Genomic DNA, 23171 nt, shown 5'->3' on the forward strand with positions numbered 1-23171 from the left:
ACTCATCCACACCCTACACCAGGGGTGCTCACACTTTTTGGAACCAAGATCTACTTTTCAATAGGGATGCTCCGATTTATCGGCCACCGATTTAAATCGGCCGATTTCACTCCAAATGACTCGATCGGTGATCGGCAAAAATGGCCGATCGCAAAAACTGATCTTTTTTTTATTTTTTATTTTTATTTATTTTTCCCTGGGGAAGACAGATAACTGAACAGAAAACATAGGAGGACGTAACAGTATGTAAACCATGAAGGCCACGTTTATGATGTCTTTTATACAGCCATATCACTGACTTGGGCTTCAGGCCCTAACTGGGTGATAGGCCAGACTTTAACTATGCCATAAAAATGGGTCTGCGTTTGCTTGGTGCCTAATGGATCAAAACTTTTGTCTAAAAAGCAAAAAATATGTAGGCTATCCAGTCAGTAGGCCTACAGTTATGTATTTTAAAAATAAATCGGTATCGGTATCGGTATCGGTTGATCTTGAGGAAAAAAATCGGTGATCGGTATCGGCCCCAAAAATCCAGATCGGAGCATCCCTACTTTTCAAGTAGCCAGTCTGCCAAGATCTACCAGTCTAGTTTCCACATCGCAAACGTACATGCACGTACTACAAACACACACACAAACACACACACACACACACACACACACACACACACACACACAGTTCCCAGCCTGCATAGTAAACTCACAATACACTTTCCCTCTCTCTGTCACACAGCCACAGGAGAAGACCATCACAAACCCTCCCTCTTTGCTATTCTCGCTCACACACATTTACACACACACACACACACACACACACACACACACACATTTGCCAGTCTGCATAGGGAGCCATAGCACAAACCCTCCCTCTCTCTCCCCCTCTCTCTCCCTCTCTCTCTCTCACTCTCTTACACACACACACACACACACACACACACACACACACACACACACACACACACACACACACACACACACACACACACACACACTCACTCACTTTCTCTCACTCACACACTGACAGCCAGTCTGCAGTACCATAGCCAACTACTGATCCAACAAACAGAAAAGTAAACCAGATACAAAACAGGTAGTTCCCTAGTTTGAAAGGAGGAAATAAATGCATTTCTCTACCTTAGTGGGAGACCTGGCACTGGGAGGAGGCAGCTAGTTTCTAATAGTCAGGGCTGTAGGAGCTGGTTGCAAGGTGTCATCAGCCACTGTGGATCTGTCATCGAAAAGGCAATCTGCAGCCTCGAGAAACTTTTTTCACAATTTCGCCGTCTTTGAATGACTTCTTGTGTTTAACAAGAACGTGACTGACGCGATAAGAAGCTATCGTTGCAGCCGTACGTTTTCGCTCTTTTGCCACATTTCCCTTCTTCGAAATAGCCATCGTAGATTTGCTGATCAGACAGACGCATTTCCAATATCACATCGTGTAAAAAAGTCCTCCTCCCATTCTGGATGGAAGTTATACGTTATTGGTTTCTTACTTGGTCCAGCTTCCCCACTCATTTGTATAGCCTTTATTTAGTATTATATAGTAAATAGTAGGGCTGCAACGATTAGTCGACGACGTCGATCATAAAAACTCGTCGACGTGGAATTTTAGTGTCGACTAATCGTATCATTTTTTACATTTTAAAAACGGGAGCCATGCAAGAATCAGCTGGGTAAGTTTTAGCTAACGTTGTTAGCCAACTGGCTAACGTTATATTGTTAGGGTCGTAATGTTTATGTTAGCTTTACTGTTACATGTTGGAAAACAACGTCTCATGGACAGGGCTGTACATGCTATGAGCGTTTGTGCTATTAATTTATTTGCCCTGTGGCACGCTTGTGACAGACAGAGGCGCTTGTATGTAACGTTACGTAGCAGGGGTTTTCCATGTTGAAGCCAGGAGAACGCGAGATGAAATGAAGTGAGGGGTGGTCGCTATTAAAATACCAGGTAGTCATGGTGGATGATCATGAATGATGCTTGATAAGTGAATGCTATTTCAATTATGTTGAGTCCACCAGCGAGCTGTCTGTAAGATAAACAGCGCCAAGCGTAGCCTACTGCTCTGTGAGCAGCTGTAGCTTGGCGTAACGTTAGGTTATATAGCTAGTTAAGCCGGATTTATGCTTCTGCGTCGGCATTTACGCGCAGCGAAAAGCCACACGACTAACCGCGACTAATCGAAATAATAATCGACAGATTAGTCGACTACCAAAATAATCGTTAGTTGCAGCCCTAGTAAATAGTAGAAATTGGAAGGCTAACTAGGTAATTAGTCTTGCCGGTATTTTGTATTTTGTAGTTGGTGCTGTTGACTGCGCATGCGTGGTGAACCGTGTGTTAGGTGTAGGTGAAAAGATCAGATCGCAGACTGGCTTACCTGTACGTCAATCAAGTGGCAAAAGCCATAGTGAGGATGGATGATAGGCAAACTTTTTTTTTTTTGGGGGGGGGTTTGTTCAATGCCATGCGATCGACCCATACTACCTTTGCGATCGACGTATTGGGCACCCCTGCCCTACACCATTGATGATACTGACTTTCACATCCCATTTCTATTCTTGCTTATTTTTCCTTAGTTTAGTCTTTAGTTGTTAATAAAATATTGATTATTTACATTTACCCTCGACTTGTTTCCCTTTTTGTCACTCTGAGCCGGGTTAGTGACACACTGTGTTTTCTGTGTTTCATCCGTACGCAACCTTTCGATGTCAATCCTCCACACAGTTTTATCAATGAGGCCCCAGGACTGTCAGACTATGCCGGTACTGACTGACGTACAGTGAACTGGTAGCATTGATTTTACAGCAGTGCAGTGACACTCACCACTATACAACAAAGACTTACCATCCATCTCTTCAATCTCCACTTCTACTTCGACCTCTTCTTTCGCCATCACTCCCTCTTCTCTCATTTCTTCTCCTCCGTCCTCTTCGTCCACCATCACACCCTTCTGCATTACATCTTCTCCTTCATCCTCTTCTTTAACAAATAGTTCTTTCTCCTCTTCTTCTTTCACCATCACGCCATTCTCCTCTCCATCTTCTCCCTCCAGCTTCACTACCACCATCGCTGGACCCCACTGTGAGCTTTCCAGGGCTGGAGAACCACAGCCAGATCCGGGGGACTCTGTGGACTCTGATTGATACATGGTTGCTGCTCTGAGGAGGACCTGCAGCTAGAAACAAAAGAGGCACAAACAATCAAATCACTTAAATCCCACCTCGGCTGACGTGACATGTAATGCAAAATACAATAATCTATGTTTTTAATAATCTATGTAACTAATAATTGCGTATTAGCTTGTGGTCACTACTCCACATGGGGCGGGTTACCGCCGAATGGGCTACTGGGTGTAGCGGTTATAGACTATAGGTATAGGTTATAGAAGGGGTAGTGGTGGTCTAGTGGATAGTGAGTTGGACTTGTGATCGGAAGGTTGTGAGTTCAAATCCCATCTGAAACCACACCACTGCTAGTGTGTAGCCCTTGAGTAAGGCACTTAGCCCTCAGTTACTCCAGGGGGAATGTCCCTGTAATTCGTAATTGTAAATCGCTTTGGATTAAAAGCGTCTGCTAAAGGGCAAAATTACATTAAAATTAGACTGGTTGGGCTGTAAATTGTCAAGCGGCTTATGAACACCATGAGCCGCTTAATACCGCCTTATAGTGTGCATCATGTAAACAGGCAGTCACTGTTATCAACTCAGGTCAGGTTACTGTTGTTTACAGTTGTACAAAGTGACTTTTACAAATAAACATTTCTATCAGCGTTGATGTAACGCAATAAACATTATTGTACTCAGACAGTAGCAGTTTGTAGGGCCTATTATTGCTCGTTGATACACTAGTTAGCTTAGCTAGCTGGCTCTCGTCAATGTTTCACCAACTCCTACCGTCAATTCGGCGCCTCCGTTGTTGTTGAAACTAGTGTCGCTGTCCCAGTCTCTGTAATAAAGGTATAATTATATAGGATATTTCCTAGTCTAATAAACGTATGAAGCCTTTATTCATTCATACTATAATAACCAAGTTGTAGTGAGATTATCAGACGAGACAACAACAGAACGTCCCGTGGATATCCGGTTAGGCGCAGGGTGATGACGCGCAGGGTGATGACGTCGTTTCCGTCTGACGCGTGTCAGAAGAAGAAGGAAGAAGGAATGTCCTGTACGTTCCATTATTATATTATAATATAATTATAATATATAATATAATAATATAATAATATAATTAATAATAATAATTAATAATATAATAATAATCATATAATATAATTATTATTATTATAATACGTTCCATTATTACACAGAGAACGGTACAGCGCAGTAGCTTCAGTCACAGCGGATAGGAGGAGCGGACCTACCCAGCGTTCAGCCTCGTAACAACAGCGGAGGAGCTGAAGTGTGGCCTTGCCTTGTCATGTATGCTTCTGGGAACTTTATTTGATTTATTATAGATGGAAATCAATAAAAGGGAGTTACAGAGTCACTGTAACACATGTGTCTGTATACTTTGTAACTAACTTTAAAAAGGCTGTGCAAGTTGTAACAAGGGGTCCGGGGTCCGAAAGTTAACAAAACAAATAGGCAGGCTGCATCGTTAACATGAAGTCCCGTTTAACCAAAACAAGCAGACGAGCTCATATACCTCCTATTTTAGAAACTCTACACTGGCTTCCTGTTAAGTTCAGAATAGATTTCAAGATCCTTCTGCTTGTTTATAAAGCTCTCACTGCACCCAGATTGTGGAATGCACTGCCAGTTTACATTAGGGATGCAACCTCAGCACATATGTTCAATGTCAAGACTAAAAAACCCCATCCTTTTAATATTGCATTTAAATTACAAAATAATTAAATTAAGATTATATTGTAGTGACTACATTATGGGTTCATGTTCTCCTCTTACTGTTGGTTGTGTAGTGGGAGGGAACCAGTTCTGGCACTAGGGGCAGAGGGGAGGATTATTAACGTTGCAACTTCCTGTTTAGACACAACAGTTTTGGTGATCTATTTTCTGGTCCTGTACTGAGAGTACAAGTTGTTATTTTGATTAAACAGTTATCATTACGTTGCCTACGTCTTTCCTTTTTCCTCCGGCACTACAATATAATGATTAAAGCACTTTGAGCTGCAACGTTTGCAGGAAAAGCGCTATACAAATAAAGTTATTATTGTTATTATTATTATTATTATTATTATTATTATTATTATTATTATTATTATTATTATGAGCAAACGGACCTCCGTCGGGAGGGTGTACCAGGTAAGGTGCACTCTCCACCGGCCGCGCCCAGTACGTTCTCCGGTACTCGCGAAACAAACTGTATCTTTTCTCGCCTACATAATTACTCTATCTACTGATACATTTGTATCGACGCACATTGTGTCGGAAGATCGACGCTGTGTCGTGACTACTGCGTCGAGCGTAACGTCACTACTAGAACGCCCCTCTGCTGCACTGCGCAGTCTCAAATCCCGCGCGCACCACCGAAGCTTGTGTGCGTTGTTTGTACATTTAGCCAAGATGTCTGCTGGGACGGTAGCCGTCTCGAACAACAACCACCACAATATCCGAGATAATAACTATGATAACAATGTTCCTGAAGATCGAATGGACGTCGATAGCGATCCCGGACACGCAGTAACGGACCGGGGAGAGTTGGAGACCGGTACTCAAGCCGCTGGTTCATCTAATGGCAGTGGCGGGGAGGAGGACGAGTCGGAGGCCGTTGACCAGGAAAGAGAAGCCGGGGGCTCGAATAATCATCGCGCCGGCGATGGAAGCGTTCTGGGCTGCGGCGGGGAGCAAGAGGTATCGGTTGAAATCGGAGAGACGTATCTTTGTCAGCGAGCCGACAAGACATGGCGTAAGCATTGGTTTCCATCCTATGGCTTCTTGGCAGCACAGCCGCTTAGCTAGCTAGCTAGCTAGCTCCATTTGACAGAGACAGTCGGAGGTGATATTTATGACAAATTCTTGCTATTGTCTTCAATGTCTTGCTCTCCGTACATGTGTCTTCTCGAAAGGTATTGCTGTGAAGGTACATGTCATGAGTACGTATTATTATTATTTTATCTCGATGATAGGTCTGGCCATGTTAGCGCTTAATGGAAGTTGTTTACTATATCCTCCCCGATAACATGGTGATTACGAACACATGCTCGTTTTTTCTATACACACACATTCAATGTGTTATGTGTCTTTTCCAGATTCTGCTGAGGTTATCCAGTCCCGGCGGAATGAACAAGAGGCGGGCAGAATGGAGTTCTATGTGCACTATGTAGGATGTGAGTGGGAGCTGACTGCGTGTTGATCATTCTGCTGTAGCGCCAGTACACACACAGCAAAAACATAAACATCCCTTTTAACAACTTCCTCTCTTTTCTCATGCTACCCTTTTCCTCTCTGGCCCTTTTTTGTCTCCCCCTTCTCCCCGTGTCATAATGATTATGCACTCTCTGTGCTTCTCCTCTCTTTCTGTCTCCCTCCCCCTCATAAAATGTCTCGGCCTCTCTACCCTCCATGTGCTCCTCTTTTTCAAAAACTCCATTGCTTATATTTTTCAACTTTTCCTCATTCCCTCATTCCCATACACCTGTTTCTTCTTTTTGTCCTTCAAACCTTCTGTCTCCCTGTGCTCCCGCCCTATAGTCAACAGGCGTCTTGACGAATGGGCGGGCAAGGCCCGCCTGGCGCTGACCAAGACGGTGAAGGACGCGGTGAGGAAGAGTGTGGAAGGAGGGGGTGAGCTGGGAGAGCAACCCGAGAGAAAGATCACCCGCAACCAGAAGCGCAAACATGACGAGATCAACCATGTCCAGAAGGTAACAGCTGGAGCCATACGTTTCGAGCCACAGAAGTCGAGCTGTAAACTTGGTTTGGGATTTAGAATTTGAGTGGGCACTGAATGTTGAGACAGTCCCGTTCTGATTAGAATGCAAAATGAAAGGTTATTCTTATGGAACTTTTGGTGCCAACTGCCAATATGATTTGCCAAACTGAAAGGGACAGTTTACAGATATAAAACATGTGGCTGTCTTTCTGGCCGAAACAAAACAAAATGTTTATACGGTCAGAAACCATTACTTCCTTGTTGAGACGTGCCAGATCACTACTCACCCCTACTACATGCATATGATGCCCACAAGGCAAAGACTCACTCAATATGCAACTGCACACAGAAGGTGAGCAATGGATTGTGGGAGTTTATGTAATTGTGGTCAACTGGATCAGACCATTGACATTTGGTTTGGATCTGATATCTAGATAACTGCAATGTTGACAGTGACACATTTTAGGGAGAGTACAGGAGACTCTAAGATAGGGTAAAATTGCTTAGCAATGCTCCGTGTGAACCATCCAGGGTTCTAAAGTGTGCCATTGGTTTTACTGAAGATTCATTATCTTAATAGTCTTAAACAGCGTCCTCTTCCCTATCTCCTGTTCTCCATCTGCACTGACATGAAAGAACTGAACAGGTCAAATCTCATTCTTGATAGGCGTCCTTCATATAACATTTAGCCTATCCAGTGTATTGATATTAGTGCAGATGAAGAGGAAGTATTATCATACCAGTTAAGATGCAGAGGTCACTGTTTTGCCTTGCCTCATTTCCTCCATGCAGTATATTAGGTGATGGTACTTTGTTTCCTAAAAGAGCTCCTCTCTCTCTCTCTCTCCAGACGTATGCAGAGATGGACCCCACAACAGCTGCCCTGGAGAAGGAACACGAGGCGGTAAGACTGTGTGTTTGCGTGCCCGTTTTAGTGTGTGCGCACACTGACACAGACTCGCGGGTCATTGGAACCTTGCCATGTCCATCATCAACTTACGGCCGGGCTCCTCGCCTCTCCCATCAGACCTCTGCAGCTCACTCAGAATGCTGCAGCCCGTCTGGTGCCCGACCTCCCAATGTTCTCCCATATCACCCCCGTTCATAACGCTTTTGCTTTTAACAACCATGTTGTTGGCGATCAAAGATAGTTACTCATATCATTACTAACTTTTACATAGTGGCGCTGCCAAGTTCAGAGTGGCGAAGCGCCACTCTTATGTTTTTGGGGGAGAATGCTGGATGTGTCTTGTTTCACCGATTTTAGGTGAATACTCTGGATGGATGACTAATGTAAATCAAATCAGCACATAAATCCTGAATAATTTTTGAACATGTCCCCCCCGCACAGATCACTAAAGTGAAATACGTGGACAAGATACAGATTGGGAATTTTGAAATCGACGCCTGGTACTTCTCGCCGTTCCCCGAGGACTACGGCAAGCAGTCCAAGTTGTGGATCTGCGAGTATTGCCTCAAGTACATGAAGTACGAGAGGACCTTCAGATACCATCTGGTCAGTGCGCTCCTTGAACAAACCTCTGCTTCCTTGTTGGGGGCCACTGTCGTGGGTGTCACATCGACGGCATGCATGAGATTATCCACACATTTTGTTTATTGTTATTTTAACCTAAGTAGCATCCACAGAATGATGTTTTCATGTTTCTTTTTTCTTTGAAAAAAAGAAAAAGAAAAGAAGAGCACATTTAAAACAGCCAATCAGCTGTGAGTTCAGGTATAGATAGAACCTTGTCTAATAAAAAGGTTATTTGCCTTTGCATGGGTCTATATAGAACCCTAATGAACCTTTTCTCTATTAAAGCCTTATCTTTAGCCTCATTAGCATTCTGATCCCCAGGCTCACTGCAACCTGTTCACTCATTGCTCGATTTTGCATTAGCATTGCTGTTGTCCCTTCAGTAGCATTTACCTAGCATTCCCATCCACTAACCTACCCCCTCTCCCTTCAGTCACAGTGCCAGTGGAGGCAGCCCCCCGGAAAGGAAATATACAGGAGAAGCAACATCTCTGTGTTTGAGGTGGACGGCCGCGACCACAAGGTGAGGGGATGCATGTACTGTCCTGATCCCAGTGAACCATATTTCCCTGTAAAACCCACAGATGTGTGATTAACCACGTACTCGAACACCAAGACACATTTTAAGACATCATCCAGGTTATTTCGCAACTTACACCTTTTGCAACTTACACCTTTTGCAGTATAATGGACGCAGATATGGTCCACCTTGTGACCAGAAATGCTAGATGGATAGATTCTTAGATGGACACACAATACAGTGGCTATTTTTCATGCATGAAGAATGAAATTGATTTGAATTGATTTGAATAATTAATATTTGAACAGCTTGCATTCTAACACACATGACCCCACACGTAACTATGGTAACATACCCCCTCGGTTTAGAAGATTGAGAAACCCTGACACTTCAATATAAAATTAATCATGTTGCTGGAAATTGTCTGAAACAAGCCAAATTGCATTTCTCTCTCTTTCTCTCGCTCTCTCTCTCTAGATCTACTGTCAGAATCTGTGTCTACTGGCCAAACTCTTCCTGGACCACAAAACACTCTACTTTGACGTTGAGCCATTTGTGTTCTACATCCTTACAGAAGTCAACAGGCAGGGCGCACACATAGTGGGCTACTTCTCTAAAGTAAGCACCGGTCACACATTATGTGGGGGTTTTGAAAGCCTTTGACTCCCACTGATGCAGTCTACACTCTGCATTTCAACCACGGGTTGTTTGTGAGAGGAAAATCCTCAACCAGGAAATGTTCCTTTTGGAAAACATTATACAATACAGCAGGCGATACGTGTCCATACGATCGAGCGAGAGAGTGATTCATATAATGTATTATACATACGTCAGGCTATAGCTCAATTTCAAGCAGTAAAATGGAAGGTTAATAACTGTTGTTCTTAGCTTGTCCACAGAATGTCTTTAAAGTAAACGTGTACTTGTTTGTTTGGTTCACAGGAGAAGGAGTCGCCGGACGGGAATAACGTGGCGTGCATCCTCACTCTACCGCCATACCAGCGCAGAGGCTACGGAAAGTTCCTCATAGCTTTCAGTGAGTGGCAGAGGCAGAACAGACACACACACACACTGCCTAGAGCAAAACATACCAAATTCCAACAATTGACTGACAAGTTGATTGCATGGTAATAAAAAAACTATTATATTTATTACACATGCACAGACACACACACACACACACACAAACACACCCTTTGCGTTCACTCTGAATTTACTGTGTGAGTATGCTTGAGTGAGGCTACTCACTTTCAATTGTGCCCCAGTTACTTCAGGTCTCTCACTCCCATCTCTAAATCTCCATGGCAACTCCTGTCTCTTTTCTCTCCCTTCTCCCATTCATCCCTCTTGCTCTTTTTAAGCCAACTTGTTTGGCTTACATAGAACATGTGGGTAATGGCAACCCTGGATGCTGATTTATGGGTTTCTGTAACTCCCCCCACATAAGACAAAATCAGGGTGGAACACATATGGAATTCTCTCTCTCTCTCTCTCTCCCTTGTAGGTTACGAGCTGTCGAAGTTGGAGAGCGCAGTGGGCTCTCCAGAGAAGCCCCTGTCAGACCTGGGAAAGCTGAGCTATAGGAGCTACTGGTCCTGGGTGCTCCTGGAAATACTGAGGGACTTCAGGGGCACACTCTCCATCAAAGACCTCAGGTAGTGCCCCGCGGTGGTGTAGCGGTCTAAGCACTGGCCACTAGTGCAAGCTGCCCACCGGGGACTGGGATCGTATCCCAGCTCGCCAGATCCGGATATGGCTGGGGCACACACGGGGAGCGGCATATTGGGCGGCCGCTCCCGAGGGCGGTATAGGAGTAGTTCCGGACAAGGATCCGTCGCGCAACAGCGCCCCCGGGGTGCCGGAATAACAGGTGCTGGGCTCGAGGAGCCAGTCAGCTAGTCTGCCTGGCGGCCTCTTCTGGGACTGCCGGCCGCGGGGTCGTGCGGCGGATCCTTCGCAATAGGCAGGGGATAATTGGATGCTAGGTTGGGTTCAATTGGCTACCAAATTGGGTAAAAAAAGGGATAAAATCTGAAAAACACATAAAAAATAAATAAAAAAAGGACCTCAGGTAAGCGTGCTGGGGCCTAGCGGTCACCACTGCCACCTTTTGGTGCGCACACACACGTATGAGAGCACGGGATCGAATACAGGTCTCCCCAGATTGACATAATTCACCTCCCCGCTCTACATCCTGTCTCTGTCACTTAACCCTAGGTGAAAGGAAAACACATGAAAGAATGCACCCCCCCCCCCCCCCCCCTCAAAATACCAGGGTTCCCGTGCTGGTCTTAAAAAGTCTTGAAGTCTAAAATCCAGCAATCTGGTTTATAAGGCCTAAAAAGGGCTTACATTTCAGTTAGTCGGTCTAAAAATGAGGTGCTAGGTCATAACAATGAGATTAGCGTATCCTGCAAGGAAATCAGTCCGACCACATCTATTTACGCGGACATTTTATATTTAATTTATTTTCTATTAATTAGCCTTCAGACTTTTTTGTCTGTATGGCAGTGAAATCCTGAATTTCATCCCCTCGAGGATGACAAAAATGTATCATATGGTGTCACGAATAGGTCTAAAATGTGATTCATAGAGGTCTAAAAAGGTCTTAAATTTGACTTGTTGAAACTTGTAGGAACCCTGAAATACACACACAAACCTGACCCTCCTCCCCTCTCACCCCCCCCTCCCCCCCTAGTCAGATGACCAGCATCACCCAGAGTGACATCATCAGCACGCTGCAGTCTCTGAACATGGTGAAGTACTGGAAGGGCCAGCATGTCATCTGTGTCACGCCTAAGCTGGTGGAGGAGCACCTCAAGAGCGCCCAGTACAAGAAGCCACCAATAACAGGTAAATGGCATCATTGAGCTATTATCAGAGGGCACCTTTTGGAAATGTGTTTTGTTCATGTTTTCGAGCGGCGTGGCGCAGGAGGTAGAGCCGCCGTCTAATGATCGCAAGGTTGGCAGATCGGCGGTCGAGCCCCGGCTGGCCACATGTCGAAGTGTCCTTGGGCAAGACACTGACACTTGCTCCCAGTGAGCGGGGCCGGCGCCTTGCATGGTAGCTTGCCGCCATTGGTGTGAACGTGTGTGTGAATGGGTGAATGAGAGGCCGTTGTAAAGCGCTTTGGGTAAAGGCACTATATAAGTTAAGTCCATTTACCATTTATGTACATCATCCACCTATTCTTGTTTCTCATTGAAAGGAAAACATATATGATGCTTGCAGTGGCGTACCGCAAAATCCCGTGGCCCACCCGCAAGGTGGCGGCGGGGGCCCTTTCGCAACGGAGGTTAACTCAAACGGATGTAGCGGTACATTTATTTTAAGGCTGCATAAAGCCTACAGCATAGACCGTATGGTTGGCCTGGACAGCTATCAGCTACAGCGCGCTGGCCGTTTGCTCAGAATCATTCTGACACCGTATGTGTGACTGTGTGTGTAACATGTCCATACACAAACGGCAACAAGAACAGACCGACAGGCTACACACCACCCCAAGTTAATTTGATTCATAGATTAATAAATATCTCGAATAATATAAAATAATAGGCTATTCTTACCTTTAACAATGACCAAAACGTCCTCCTCCTGGCATTAGTCTGTGCGAAGTCCTTCACTATGTAACATAGTTGTTTGTTAAATCCATTTGACGTGCGCGCTGGCTTTCAATGCTGAGAATCGCTAGTCTGGAGAGTCTGTCCTGGGACATGGTGCTTCTCAGATAGCTTTTGATAATTTTGAGTTTTGAAAACGATCTCTCGGCCGGGTCAGCCTGCCAGCTGCAGTAACACTGACCTCCACAGCGGTGCAACAGGTGCATCCACGATGTTCGTCCCTGACCCAGGGCTAACTGCATCCCCTGTGAGAAAATATGACATTTTGGGAAGTTTCGCTGCATTTTGTTACATTTTATATTGCTCTTGCTGTTTTTGCGCACCACTGAGGTAATTTCGCTTGCTCATGTCTCGCTGCCTAAATTTTTTTATTATAAAAAAGTTTGTATCGTAGTGCAAAGAGACGGGAGTCGGAGCCGGCATATCAAATTACAAAGCTAAACGTTTAATGAAGAACATGAACGATTGTCAACAACACACTCAAGCAGTAACTGAATAAACAACTCGGGTACCATGCACTTAACTGTCCGTGCGGAACAATACTCCCAACCCACCGTGGGTGAATTATGTCAACCCACCACAGTATCCAATGTTAGGGGGCCCCCTAGAGGCTGGGGGCCCCCCCGCGGTGCGTCGCTTGCGGGCCCGTCCCCTACGCCACTGGATGCTTGCGTACAAACTTTTAGCATGCTAGTCCTTCCATAGATCCGTGGTTCTCAATAGAGCGACCAGTGGAGACCTCCCACTGACTGCTGTGTTTCTGTCTCCACAGTGGACACAGTGTCTCTGAAGTGGGCTCCGCCCAAACACAGGCAGGCCAAGTTCTCCAAGAAGTGAGAGGCGGAGCCAGTGACATCACACCTGCTAGTCAACCCACCATGTCAACTCTCCAATCCCCCTCCACCTGTTCTCTTTGTATTGTGTATACATAATCTTTGTTGTATAGAAGAAAAAACATTACTGTACATTTCTTAGTGTCCGAATCATTGTTCTTTTTGTTTTTGTTTTTTTAAATAAATAAGAATATTGATATTCTGTCGGTGTTCAGTCTTCTGTCAGTAGAAATGTATTTAAAAATCCTTGCCAGTGTGCTACAACAGCTAACCAAGCCTAACCAGTGATGACTGCTGCCTGTTTACTAAAATCATGTTCTATACTAACCATGTTACATTCTATTAGAGCATACTGTTTCATAAATGGATCACATTCATACTCAGAACTTCACCTGTGGTTCAACCATGTTGTTAATGGTAATTGGTTCAATTTTGCTACTGCCCACCCACCTTACATTGACATTGTATATTACATGTTTGGCATTTTAGCAGATGCCTTTATCCAAAGCGACGTAAGAGCATCGCCTATCCATCAGTCATCATAAGAAATAGTTATCTATGCCAAAACCAGGCAGCTACAAGATGAAGGATTTTTTTTTATAGTAGAGAACCTGTACAGGGGGGGTAGTGGGGATGAGGAGGACTTTAGGAGGGACAGTTAAGATGTAGCCTGAAGAGATGTCTCTGCAATCCTGACAGCAGTGGGCAGCTTGTTCCATCTGCGGGCGCCAGGACACTGAACAGCTGTGACCAAGTGGCCTTACCTGCACCATCAAATCATAATCACCAAATCAAGTGACCTTACCTGGGGCGGCGGTAGCCTAGACTCTACATACATACATTTACCTTCCTGCAGGCTCTTTAATTGTGTCACAGTAGTACACCACGTGTTAGAAGTCTCTCTAGTCCCCCCACACTGTAGTTATGGCAACCATCAGGGAGGCAATTCATATGTTTATTTACACTGTGCATTTAACATGGACAATCGACAGCAATCAATTAAAAAAACAGTGGCAAAAGTGACAGAGGTAGCTAAACAGTTGATTTTGGTCAGTAGGCCCTGTGCAGAGCCTAAAGGCACAGACAGACAGACAGACCAACGTCAGTGGATTCAAGGTTTAGCATTGCGTCGTGAAAGCGCATGGTGTTTTGAAATCACAGTAACCAAAGAATCTCAGTGAAGTCCAATAGAAAAAAAAGAGTAAAGGTGTTAAAACACAGCTGACCATCATAACGTGTGGAGTGCTATAGAAAATCATTCAGGCTCAGTAGCTCAATAAGGCGCACGTCATCGCAGGGTCCCTGGTTCCGATTCCGCCCATCGACCTATCCTGCATGTCATCCCTCCTCTCTCTCACCCATCCTTCCTGTCAATCTCTACTGTCTCTATCCTGCATGTCATCCCTCCTCTCTCTCACCCATCCTTCCTGTCAATCTACGGTCTCTCTCCCAATAAAGCAGAAATGCCCTAAAAACATTTCATATATAATATATATACTGTATATATATAATTCAGGACCCATCAAAAACAATCTTCAACCCTCCTGAACTAAACTGACCGTAGGTACAGGACAGGTAAGGACAACATGGTGGAAATTAAGCAGCCAATTTTCTCTCTCTCTCTCTCTCTCTCTCTCTCTCTCTCTCTCTACTCCTCAGGGTGTGTCTCTTCTGGGACATGCCGGTTGGCCAACGGAGCGGGGGTGGGCATGTCCCACTCCAACAGGACACGCCTCTTCCCGAGGGCCACGTTAAGCCGGTCCCTCCCCTTAGGAGTGACGGTCCACCGCCTGCAGCCAGGTGGAGGAGGGGGCGGAGGCGGAAGGTCGTAGGCTGAGGTCGAGGTCCTCCAGTGACCCCAGACCCCCGGCGGCGGCGGCTTCAAAGAAGGCCGCCCAACCCCCCTCCCCCACCCCGCCGTTGTAGGACAGGTCCAATATACGGAGGGACGAGAGGCAGCCACGCTTACACACAGCAGCTAGAGAGAGAGGGTGGTTAGGTGGAGAGAGTGGGTGGTTAGGTGGAGAGAGAGAGGGTGGTTAGGTGGAGAGAGAGAGGGTGGTTAGGTGGAGAGAGAGAGGGTGGTTAGGTGGAGAGAGAGAGGGTGGTTAGGGAGAGAGAGAGAGGGTGGTTAGGGAGATAGAGAGAGGGTGGTCAGGTAGAGAGAGAGAGGGTGGAGAGATGGAGAAAGAGAGGGGGAGTGTGTGAGTATATGTGTGTGTGTGTGTGTGTGTGTGTGTGTGTTTTTACAGTACAACCAATTTTCTTTTGCCCAATTTTAACTCAACCCCAAAACCCCAAACCCCTATGAACTTGTGTAGAGAGAGAGAGAGAGAGAGAGAGGGTGTGTGCGTGCGTGCGTGCGTGTGTGTGTGTTACCCAGCAGAAGCAGGTCGTCGGTGGTGAGGTCACAGCTGTTGAGACGAAGCTCCTGGATGACTGACTGTTGCAGAGAGATCAACAGCAGAGAGAGCCGCCCGCCCACCACCTTACACCAAGAAACATCCACACTCACCAGGCACGGCACGGCCATGGCTGCGTCACACACACACACACACACACACACACACACATTTACACCAGGGACTGTAGCATGTTGTGGAATGCCGTGTTTATGCTCTGGGTTTATGTTCTATGTACAGGGGTGCAAACTGGTGATGGCCCAAAAAAGGTGACACGTTTTTTGCCTGAAAATGATCAATGCGCCGCACTAATGGTGCTAAATGGATATCGCTAGCACTAACGGTGGTCTAACAATGATGCGCGTGTAAGTAGCAGTAGCCCTGACCGTAACACCTGCAATTACTTCGAAAACTGTTTACTGTGACTCCACGCTGTCTGGAATTGTACCTAGCTATTTCAACAGCAGCAGAGTTTAGCAGACAGGAAGATTAGTTAGCTCCCGCCTCCCCCACACACCAAAAAAAAGATCTACACGATTCACATGGATGACCTATTTTGAGGTAAAAACTGCTCATTTTGCACCCCTGTATGTATGCAGGCAGCACTAGTCGAGTACCGAGCGTGGCGAACGACTCCTCGTTCAGGCTGCAGCCCCCGAGCGGGAGGCGCCTCATCTGTGCCAGCGGCAGGGCGGGGAGGAGAGCGCTGACCACTCCCCCGGCAGCCTTGTTGGAGGACAGGTCCAGCTCTGTCAGCTCAGGGAGGGAGGGCAGCGCCTGGACTGAAGCCAAAAACAAGAGGCTTCATTTTTGCACAAACACACACTCAGTGATGTGTACATACACGGAAATGCGCAACGCCAATAAGCATACGCGCACACGCACGCACACACACGCACGCGCACAAGCACACATGTACGCACACACACAAGTACGCACACACACATACGCACACACACGCACGCACACTCACACACACACACACGCTCGCGCGCACACGCACACACACGCACGCACACATACACACACACACAGACACAGAGCCTCACTGAGGGCGTCCAGGTCCGTGAGTGTGAGACAGCAGAGGTGCATGTCCAGGCTCTCCAGGCGTGTGAGGTGAGCCAGGTGAGGGGTGAGGAGAGACAGGCCTCCGGCCACGCCTCTGTTACCAGACAGGTCCAACGCCCGCAGGGAGGGGAGGCTGCCGAGCGAACCGCCTAGGGGGGAGACAACAACGGCGTTAAGACAAACATCACCAACTCTTTGAGAACCTGTAGCAGATTCCATGTTGTTCATTGTTTTCCTATTACTGTTTGTTATTAACCAACATGTTTTAATCGTGGCCCTTGCACACACTCCTACACACACACACACACACACACACGTCATGAGTAAGAGGCCCCTTACCCAGAATGCTGAGGGTGTGTGGCGTCAGGCCGCAGGCATGCATGTTTAACGTGGTGAGTGAGGGGGTGTGAGAGAGGTAGGGGGCCAGCCCGACCATGCCCCCAGACCCCCCCCCCCTCCTCTGGCTCGGCCAGGAGAGGGTTACAGGACACATCCAACACACACAGTCTGGGGAGGCCAGTCACTATACAACCTGAGGAAGGGAGGGAGGGCAACACAGACGTTACAGTAGTATATGTGTCACGTTCTAATGCTTTGGTCCTCACATCGGGATTTGATGTAATGATCAGACTTTTCTTTTGTAAAATGTGAACACATTTCCGCGTTGTTGAAAATCAATAACACATCGCTAGTCAACTAACACAGCTTGTTTTGTGAGCCTGCTAACAACATGAAGTAGTGTTATAGTTAACTAGGTAGCAGTGGGGATTACTCACCCAATCCATTGCGTTGCAGTATTTTGGCTTGACTAGCGAGTTTGTGTTGTGATCCTCTACAACGTTGAAACGTAGTTCCGTGTTTCAAAAGAAAAGTCCGAGCATTTTGATTGGTTGCCGACATGCGGACCAAAACACTAAAACGTGTAATATATTTATTTATGCACTCACTGTACTCTAAGTCGCTTCGGGTAAAATATCACATATACATATAAAGTACAGTTCATCAGGTTTTAGTTGAGGGTATTTGTAGAAATATCGGTTTCACCATTTAGAAAGAACAACATGTTTTATACATAGCCTACAGTAGCCCCCCTATTTCAGGACACCAAAGTATTTGGACAATTGGCTTGCCTCATTGTGGATCCAATAGAGCAGTGTTCTGGTACTAACAGGGTGTGCACTAACACTAACACCCCTGACCACTACCAGGAGTGTTTTCTTTCTCTTGGGGGGTAAATGTGTGTGTGTGTGTGTGTGTGTCTCTGCGTGTGTCTCTGCGTGTGTGTGTGTGTGTGTGTGTGTGTGTGTGTGTACCCAGAATAGAGGCGTCGGCTGCAGTGAGCTGGCAGGCCACAAGATGAAGCTCTCCCATGGTTGGGTGGAGTTTACCCACAATGCCTTGCAAAGCCCCATCCCCGACGGCAACATTCCAGGAAAGGTCGAGAACCTCCAATACAGGAACACAATCCATGGCTTCACCTAAACACACACACACACACACACACACACACACATTCAGATATCCTGTAAAAAAATAAACATGAATGACGTTATGTGTCATCGCTGTTTAAGCCCCACCCAGTGCAGTGATGTCATCAGCATTCAGCCTACAGCTGCAGAGCCTCAGGGTTCTGAGCCCGCCCACATGCTGGAGGTGAGAGGTCAACGCCCTCAGAGACCCTCCCAGGAGGTCGTTCCACGACAGGTCCATCTCCTCCAACAGAGACAAGGATGGGAGCAAGGTCGCTGAGAGAGAGAGAAAGAAGAGAGAGGGCAGAGTGAGTTAGAGAACCATAGATGTGTGTGTGTGTGTGTGTGTGTGTGTGTGTGTGTGTGTGTGTGTGTGTGTGGGTGTGTGGGTGTGTGAGTGTGTGCACTCTATGTAATATGTGTGTTGCTTTTATGCCTGCCTAACCAGTAGTTGATTTGTTGATTTTAATTGTTTTTATTGTTTTAGGTTTCCAAGTGCCAACTGAACATCTGGCCAGGGACTACGGACTTAAACTAGCCTTATTGGCTAACTCCGGCATATTGCATTTGTGTCTCATATGTATTTTAATATGCACTGTCCCTGTGAAATAAACAATAAACTAAACTAAACTACTCACCCAGTTCCAATGTGTCTGTAGCAGTGAGATCACAGTGAGCCAGACTCAGACTCCTGGTGTCTGCCTTCTTCCCCAACCTCTGCAGAAAGGCACACACACGCCCCCACCCCATATCACACACACTCTCCGCCTGGTCTGCTGAGTCAGGAACATCAGCTACTGTTAGGACACATCAGACACACATCATGTCATCAGTCATTGTGTCATTCAGGGGATCACCTTCTCAGCCGTAAATGAAACAACTTTAACAATATACAGTACATACACATAACACACACACACACACACACACACACACACACACACACACACACACACACACACATACTTGCTCCCTCTATTTTCCTCTCCTTTTCCCGCTTTCTGCCTCCTCTCACCTATTCCTTCTCCTCCCTGCCTTTCTTCCCTCTCTTCCGTCTCTTCACCCTCCGGGATCCCTCCGCCATCCGAGGGGCGAGAGAGGAAACGTCCTGAGGAGGACTTCCTGTCAGTGGCCGTTCGTTTCCTGCGAATCTGGTTCAAGATGAGGTCGAAGGGCGAACGCCTCTGGCCTGCCTCTCGCCCCCTCTGGGCATCTGGCCAATCAAAAACACAACATGAGTCTTTACAGCAAACAAGCACACACAGAGAGAGCATTACAAAAGAAAAAAGCACAACCTGTGTTTGTTTTTAAATCTCTGATACACAGGTATGAATCCTGAGTGATGTATTTATGATATGATGGTTGGAGAAGTTGCCCTAACCTACCTCAAGACATATTAGGCTGGCCTCTACTAACATCCATTCATTAAAATACTTATATCGTTGCATAATACGGGGTAATATGCAACGCTGCAGCAGCGCAATAGCTCTAACTTTTGATATCATTGGTTATGCTGGAATGGACACGGGGCGGTCAGCTTGCTTAAATCCAGACATGAAACAACGTACCTGGAGATTCCATTCTTCAGCCGAGCAGTCGACCCCAGGGACAGCACAGTAATCTATTATAATAAATGATACACCTAGTTTATTTCAAAAGGCACAACTATACAGACAACATAAGACGGCATATTTTACAGTCTCTCGATCATGCAAGAAGTGCACACACAGATACTATAATCATAATCTTGACAGATCACTTTTGATTTGTTTTTTGTATATGAATATCGAGTGCACACAGATGGCAACGCGCGCAAACACAAACATCGCACCGTATTCACAAGCCTATAAAACGAGACACGATCTCTTTGCAATATTACAGGATAATAAGCGTCTCACATGAATTCTGTCTGTACACAAATTGCACTTTCTGGTGTATATTTTACCTGGGAGCGTGATATTGTCCGTGCCAAGCTTACTGGTACTTTCACTCCGTGATGATGACACGTGATGTCTCGTGCTCCTCAGGTGTGTCATCGCGGAAGTGTCCCGTGTTTGGATGGAACTCCCTTCGTAAACACACATTGGCTGTGTTCCCATGTGTTCTTGCACCCTATCTAGAATGTGTACCGTACTTGCTATACTTACTTGTGGGGCTTTTCCATCAGCAGCCCAGGTCGGCCCAGGTCGGTTCGCGTCAGGTCGGTTCAGCCCGCTTTAGCCCGCTTTTGATCAGTTCTGGTTTTCCATTATACACAAACCGACCCGGACTAGTAGGAGGAGTAGACGATAGTAGGCGGAGTTACGCGTCACACGCAGCCTGGCAAAAAGCTTCCAGGTGTACACAGCAACAACAGCCGTGATTTTTTTGGAGAGAAAGAGAAAGAGAGAGGAAGCTATGTACACATAATAAAGTCATGTTTTTTGAACCCTTAAAACCACTGCCTTCACTTGTCTGCTTTATGAACTGTAGTATCATCATCGGGAAACGCCGACAAGACGCGAATCTACCAGCATTTGACTCATGAGTGAACGGCGAAAATGGCTGGACGGCACAGCAGCAGCAGCGGGTGAACTCCCGGTTCATCGAGTTTACGGTTAAAAGCATAACTTCTCGGGGTGTCAGCGCGGTGGTTAAGGGCTCAAAATGACCGTAGACCGATGGTGAAGTTAGCAAAGGAGTATTGTGTTTGTACCACCTCCACAGCCGGTGTTATTCACGGGCAAAGACGGTGCATAATAGCGATGTTTGTGTTGTGCTTGTTGTAAATAAAAGTTCTATGATTCATTGAAATGACATTAAACTAAGATAATACGATGGTCAGCATAATTTTTCGAATCTTTATTAATAAGCTATTACAGAAACTCTAGTGACATTTTCCTAGAGCGAATGTGGTATTTCAAGATGGCGGTTAGTGAAGAAAGCTATGGACATGGGATGATGATTTCCATTGACCAATCAACGGTGTGCAGCGTCACACGTCACACGCAGCCTGGCAAAAAGATCCGGATCTTAAAATTTAGACCCTGGTCTCGATGTGGAGCTAAAGAAGCGAGCCGAGCCGACCTGGGACGACAAATGGAAAAGGGGAAAAGAAGCAGGCCGAAGCGGGCTGGCTTGCTTTGGCCTGCTTTGGCCCTGTAATGGAAAAGTGCCATAGTAGCGCATGCAAATCATGAAAGCCTATAATATAGTTCGCGATCTAATCGTATCGGATGAGAATTTAAATAGACATTAAATGGCATAGGCCTATATAGGCTACACAACAGCTAATCACCGCGACAAACACCTATATTATATTCTAATATGATGACCGGAATTTCTCCTGTTTGTCCGACACATTGAAATTTTCCCGGACACGTTGACCGGCACCAAATTTTCACGGGCAAAGACGGTGCATAATAGCGATTTTTGTGTTATGCTTGTTGTAAATAAAAGTAAGTAAAAATGATGCATTGAAATGACATTAAACTAAGATAATACGATGGTCAGCATAATTTTTCGAATCTTTATTAATAAGCTATTACAGAAACTGTAGTGACATTTTCCAAGAGCGAATGTGGTATTTAAAGATGGGTCTTCGTCGTCATCGTTGGCATCGCGAATCCTATGGCCGGAAAGGGCAGAACCTATGGCCGGAACCGGAAGGTTGTATTCCATTCCGATGTAGGTGCCATATACCTACATCGGAACGGAATACAATGCAAATTACATCGGATTTACATCGGATATCGAAAAGCAATGCAAATGAGTACCCAACACTCAAATGTAATACAATGCAAATTACATCGGATTTACATCGGATATCGAAAAGCAATGCAAATGAGTACACCGACACTCGAATGGAATACACTCATGACCGAATGGAATACGCTGCGCTCAAATGTAATACACATGCTCAATGGAATACACTCGTGACCAAATGTAATACACATGCTCAATGGAATACACTCATGACCGAATTGAATACACTGCGCTCAAATGTAATACACATTGATTTTATTTTGGCACAAATATGCCGTATTTTTGCATTGTATTTAGTATTACACGTGTATTGCATTCCGATGTGTGTATTGCATTCCGATGTGTGTATTGCATTTAAATATGGCATGATACACCCTCCATAAGCAAATATGTTCAAGTCAAGACTAAAAAAACCCATCTTTTTAATATTGCCTTTAAATGACTAAATAATTAAATTAAGATTATAAAAAAAAACATCCTTTTAATATTGCATTTAAATTACAAAGTAATTAAGCCCCGCGGTGGCGCAGCGGACTAAGCATTAGCCACTAGTGCAAGCTGCCCACCGGGGACTGGGATCGAATCCCGGTCTCGCCAGACCCGGATATGGCCGGGGCACACACAGGGAGCGGCATATTAAGTGGCCGCTCCCAAAGGGGGGTATAGGACTATTTCCGGACAAGGATCCGTCGCGCAACACCGCCCCCGGGGTGCCGGAATAACGGTGTCGGGCTCGAGGAGCCAGACAGCTAGTCTGCCTGGGGCTGCCGGCCACGGGGTCGTGCGGCGGATCCTACGCAATAGGCAGGGGATAATTGGATGCTAGGTTGGGTTCAATTGGATACCAAATTGGGTGAAAAAGGGATAAAATTAAAAATAAAATAAAAAATAAAAAATAATACAAAGTAATTAAATTAAGATTATATAATGATTAAAGCACTTTGAGCTGCAACGTTTGCAGGAAAAGCGCTATACAAATAAAGTTATTATTATTATTATTATTATTATGAGCAAACGGACCTCCGTCGGGAGGGTGTGCCGGGTGCGTCCTAACGATTCCCACCGTAGTTGGGGTAGACCACGCCAACTTCTGGAATATGTAGGGGTGTTTTTTGTGGGAATCGTTAGGACGCAC

General features: G+C 45.8%; 2 protein-coding genes and 1 pseudogene across 4 annotated transcripts in view; 1 reads left to right on the plus strand and 2 right to left on the minus strand.

Annotated features, from left to right (window-relative positions):
* Positions 1–4013, minus strand: part of LOC308169606 (uncharacterized protein) — a 42013-nt gene extending 38000 nt beyond the window's left edge. For both annotated transcript variants that reach the window (XR_013937761.1, XM_080544303.1), the window contains exons 1-2: positions 3900–4013; positions 2851–3181 (exon numbers count right to left, since the gene is read on the minus strand). Coding sequence is in view for 1 of the 2 variants with exons in the window: in XM_080544303.1 (XP_080400429.1) it covers positions 2851–3154 (304 nt within the window). In the remaining variant the exon portion in view is untranslated. The remainder of the gene's footprint in view (positions 1–2850; positions 3182–3899) is intronic.
* Positions 4014–5544: 1531 nt separating this feature from the next.
* Positions 5545–13495, plus strand: LOC308169290 (histone acetyltransferase KAT8-like). The gene is made up of 11 exons (XM_080543970.1): positions 5545–5874; positions 6218–6295; positions 6660–6832; positions 7691–7744; positions 8192–8356; positions 8811–8900; positions 9375–9515; positions 9840–9933; positions 10402–10552; positions 11596–11750; positions 13293–13495. The coding sequence occupies exons 1-11, from the start codon at positions 5619–5621 to the stop codon at positions 13355–13357; spliced, it is 1422 nt and encodes a 473-aa protein (XP_080400096.1). The 5' UTR covers positions 5545–5618; the 3' UTR covers positions 13358–13495.
* A 1627-nt stretch (positions 13496–15122) lies between these two features.
* On the minus strand, positions 15123–20328 carry LOC308169520 (leucine-rich repeat-containing protein 31-like; annotated as a pseudogene). The gene is made up of 10 exons: positions 20238–20328; positions 19308–19505; positions 18931–19089; positions 18401–18568; positions 18137–18301; positions 17163–17355; positions 16805–16972; positions 16373–16537; positions 15733–15888; positions 15123–15331 (listed from the first exon to the last, which is right to left on the minus strand). The product of its transcript is annotated as a leucine-rich repeat-containing protein 31-like (transcript).
* Positions 20329–23171: the final 2843 nt, after the last annotated feature.

Source organism: Nansenia antarctica (assembly GCF_963989245.1).
Source record: "Nansenia antarctica genome assembly, chromosome: 13".
Taxonomy (NCBI): domain Eukaryota; kingdom Metazoa; phylum Chordata; class Actinopteri; order Argentiniformes; family Microstomatidae; genus Nansenia; species Nansenia antarctica.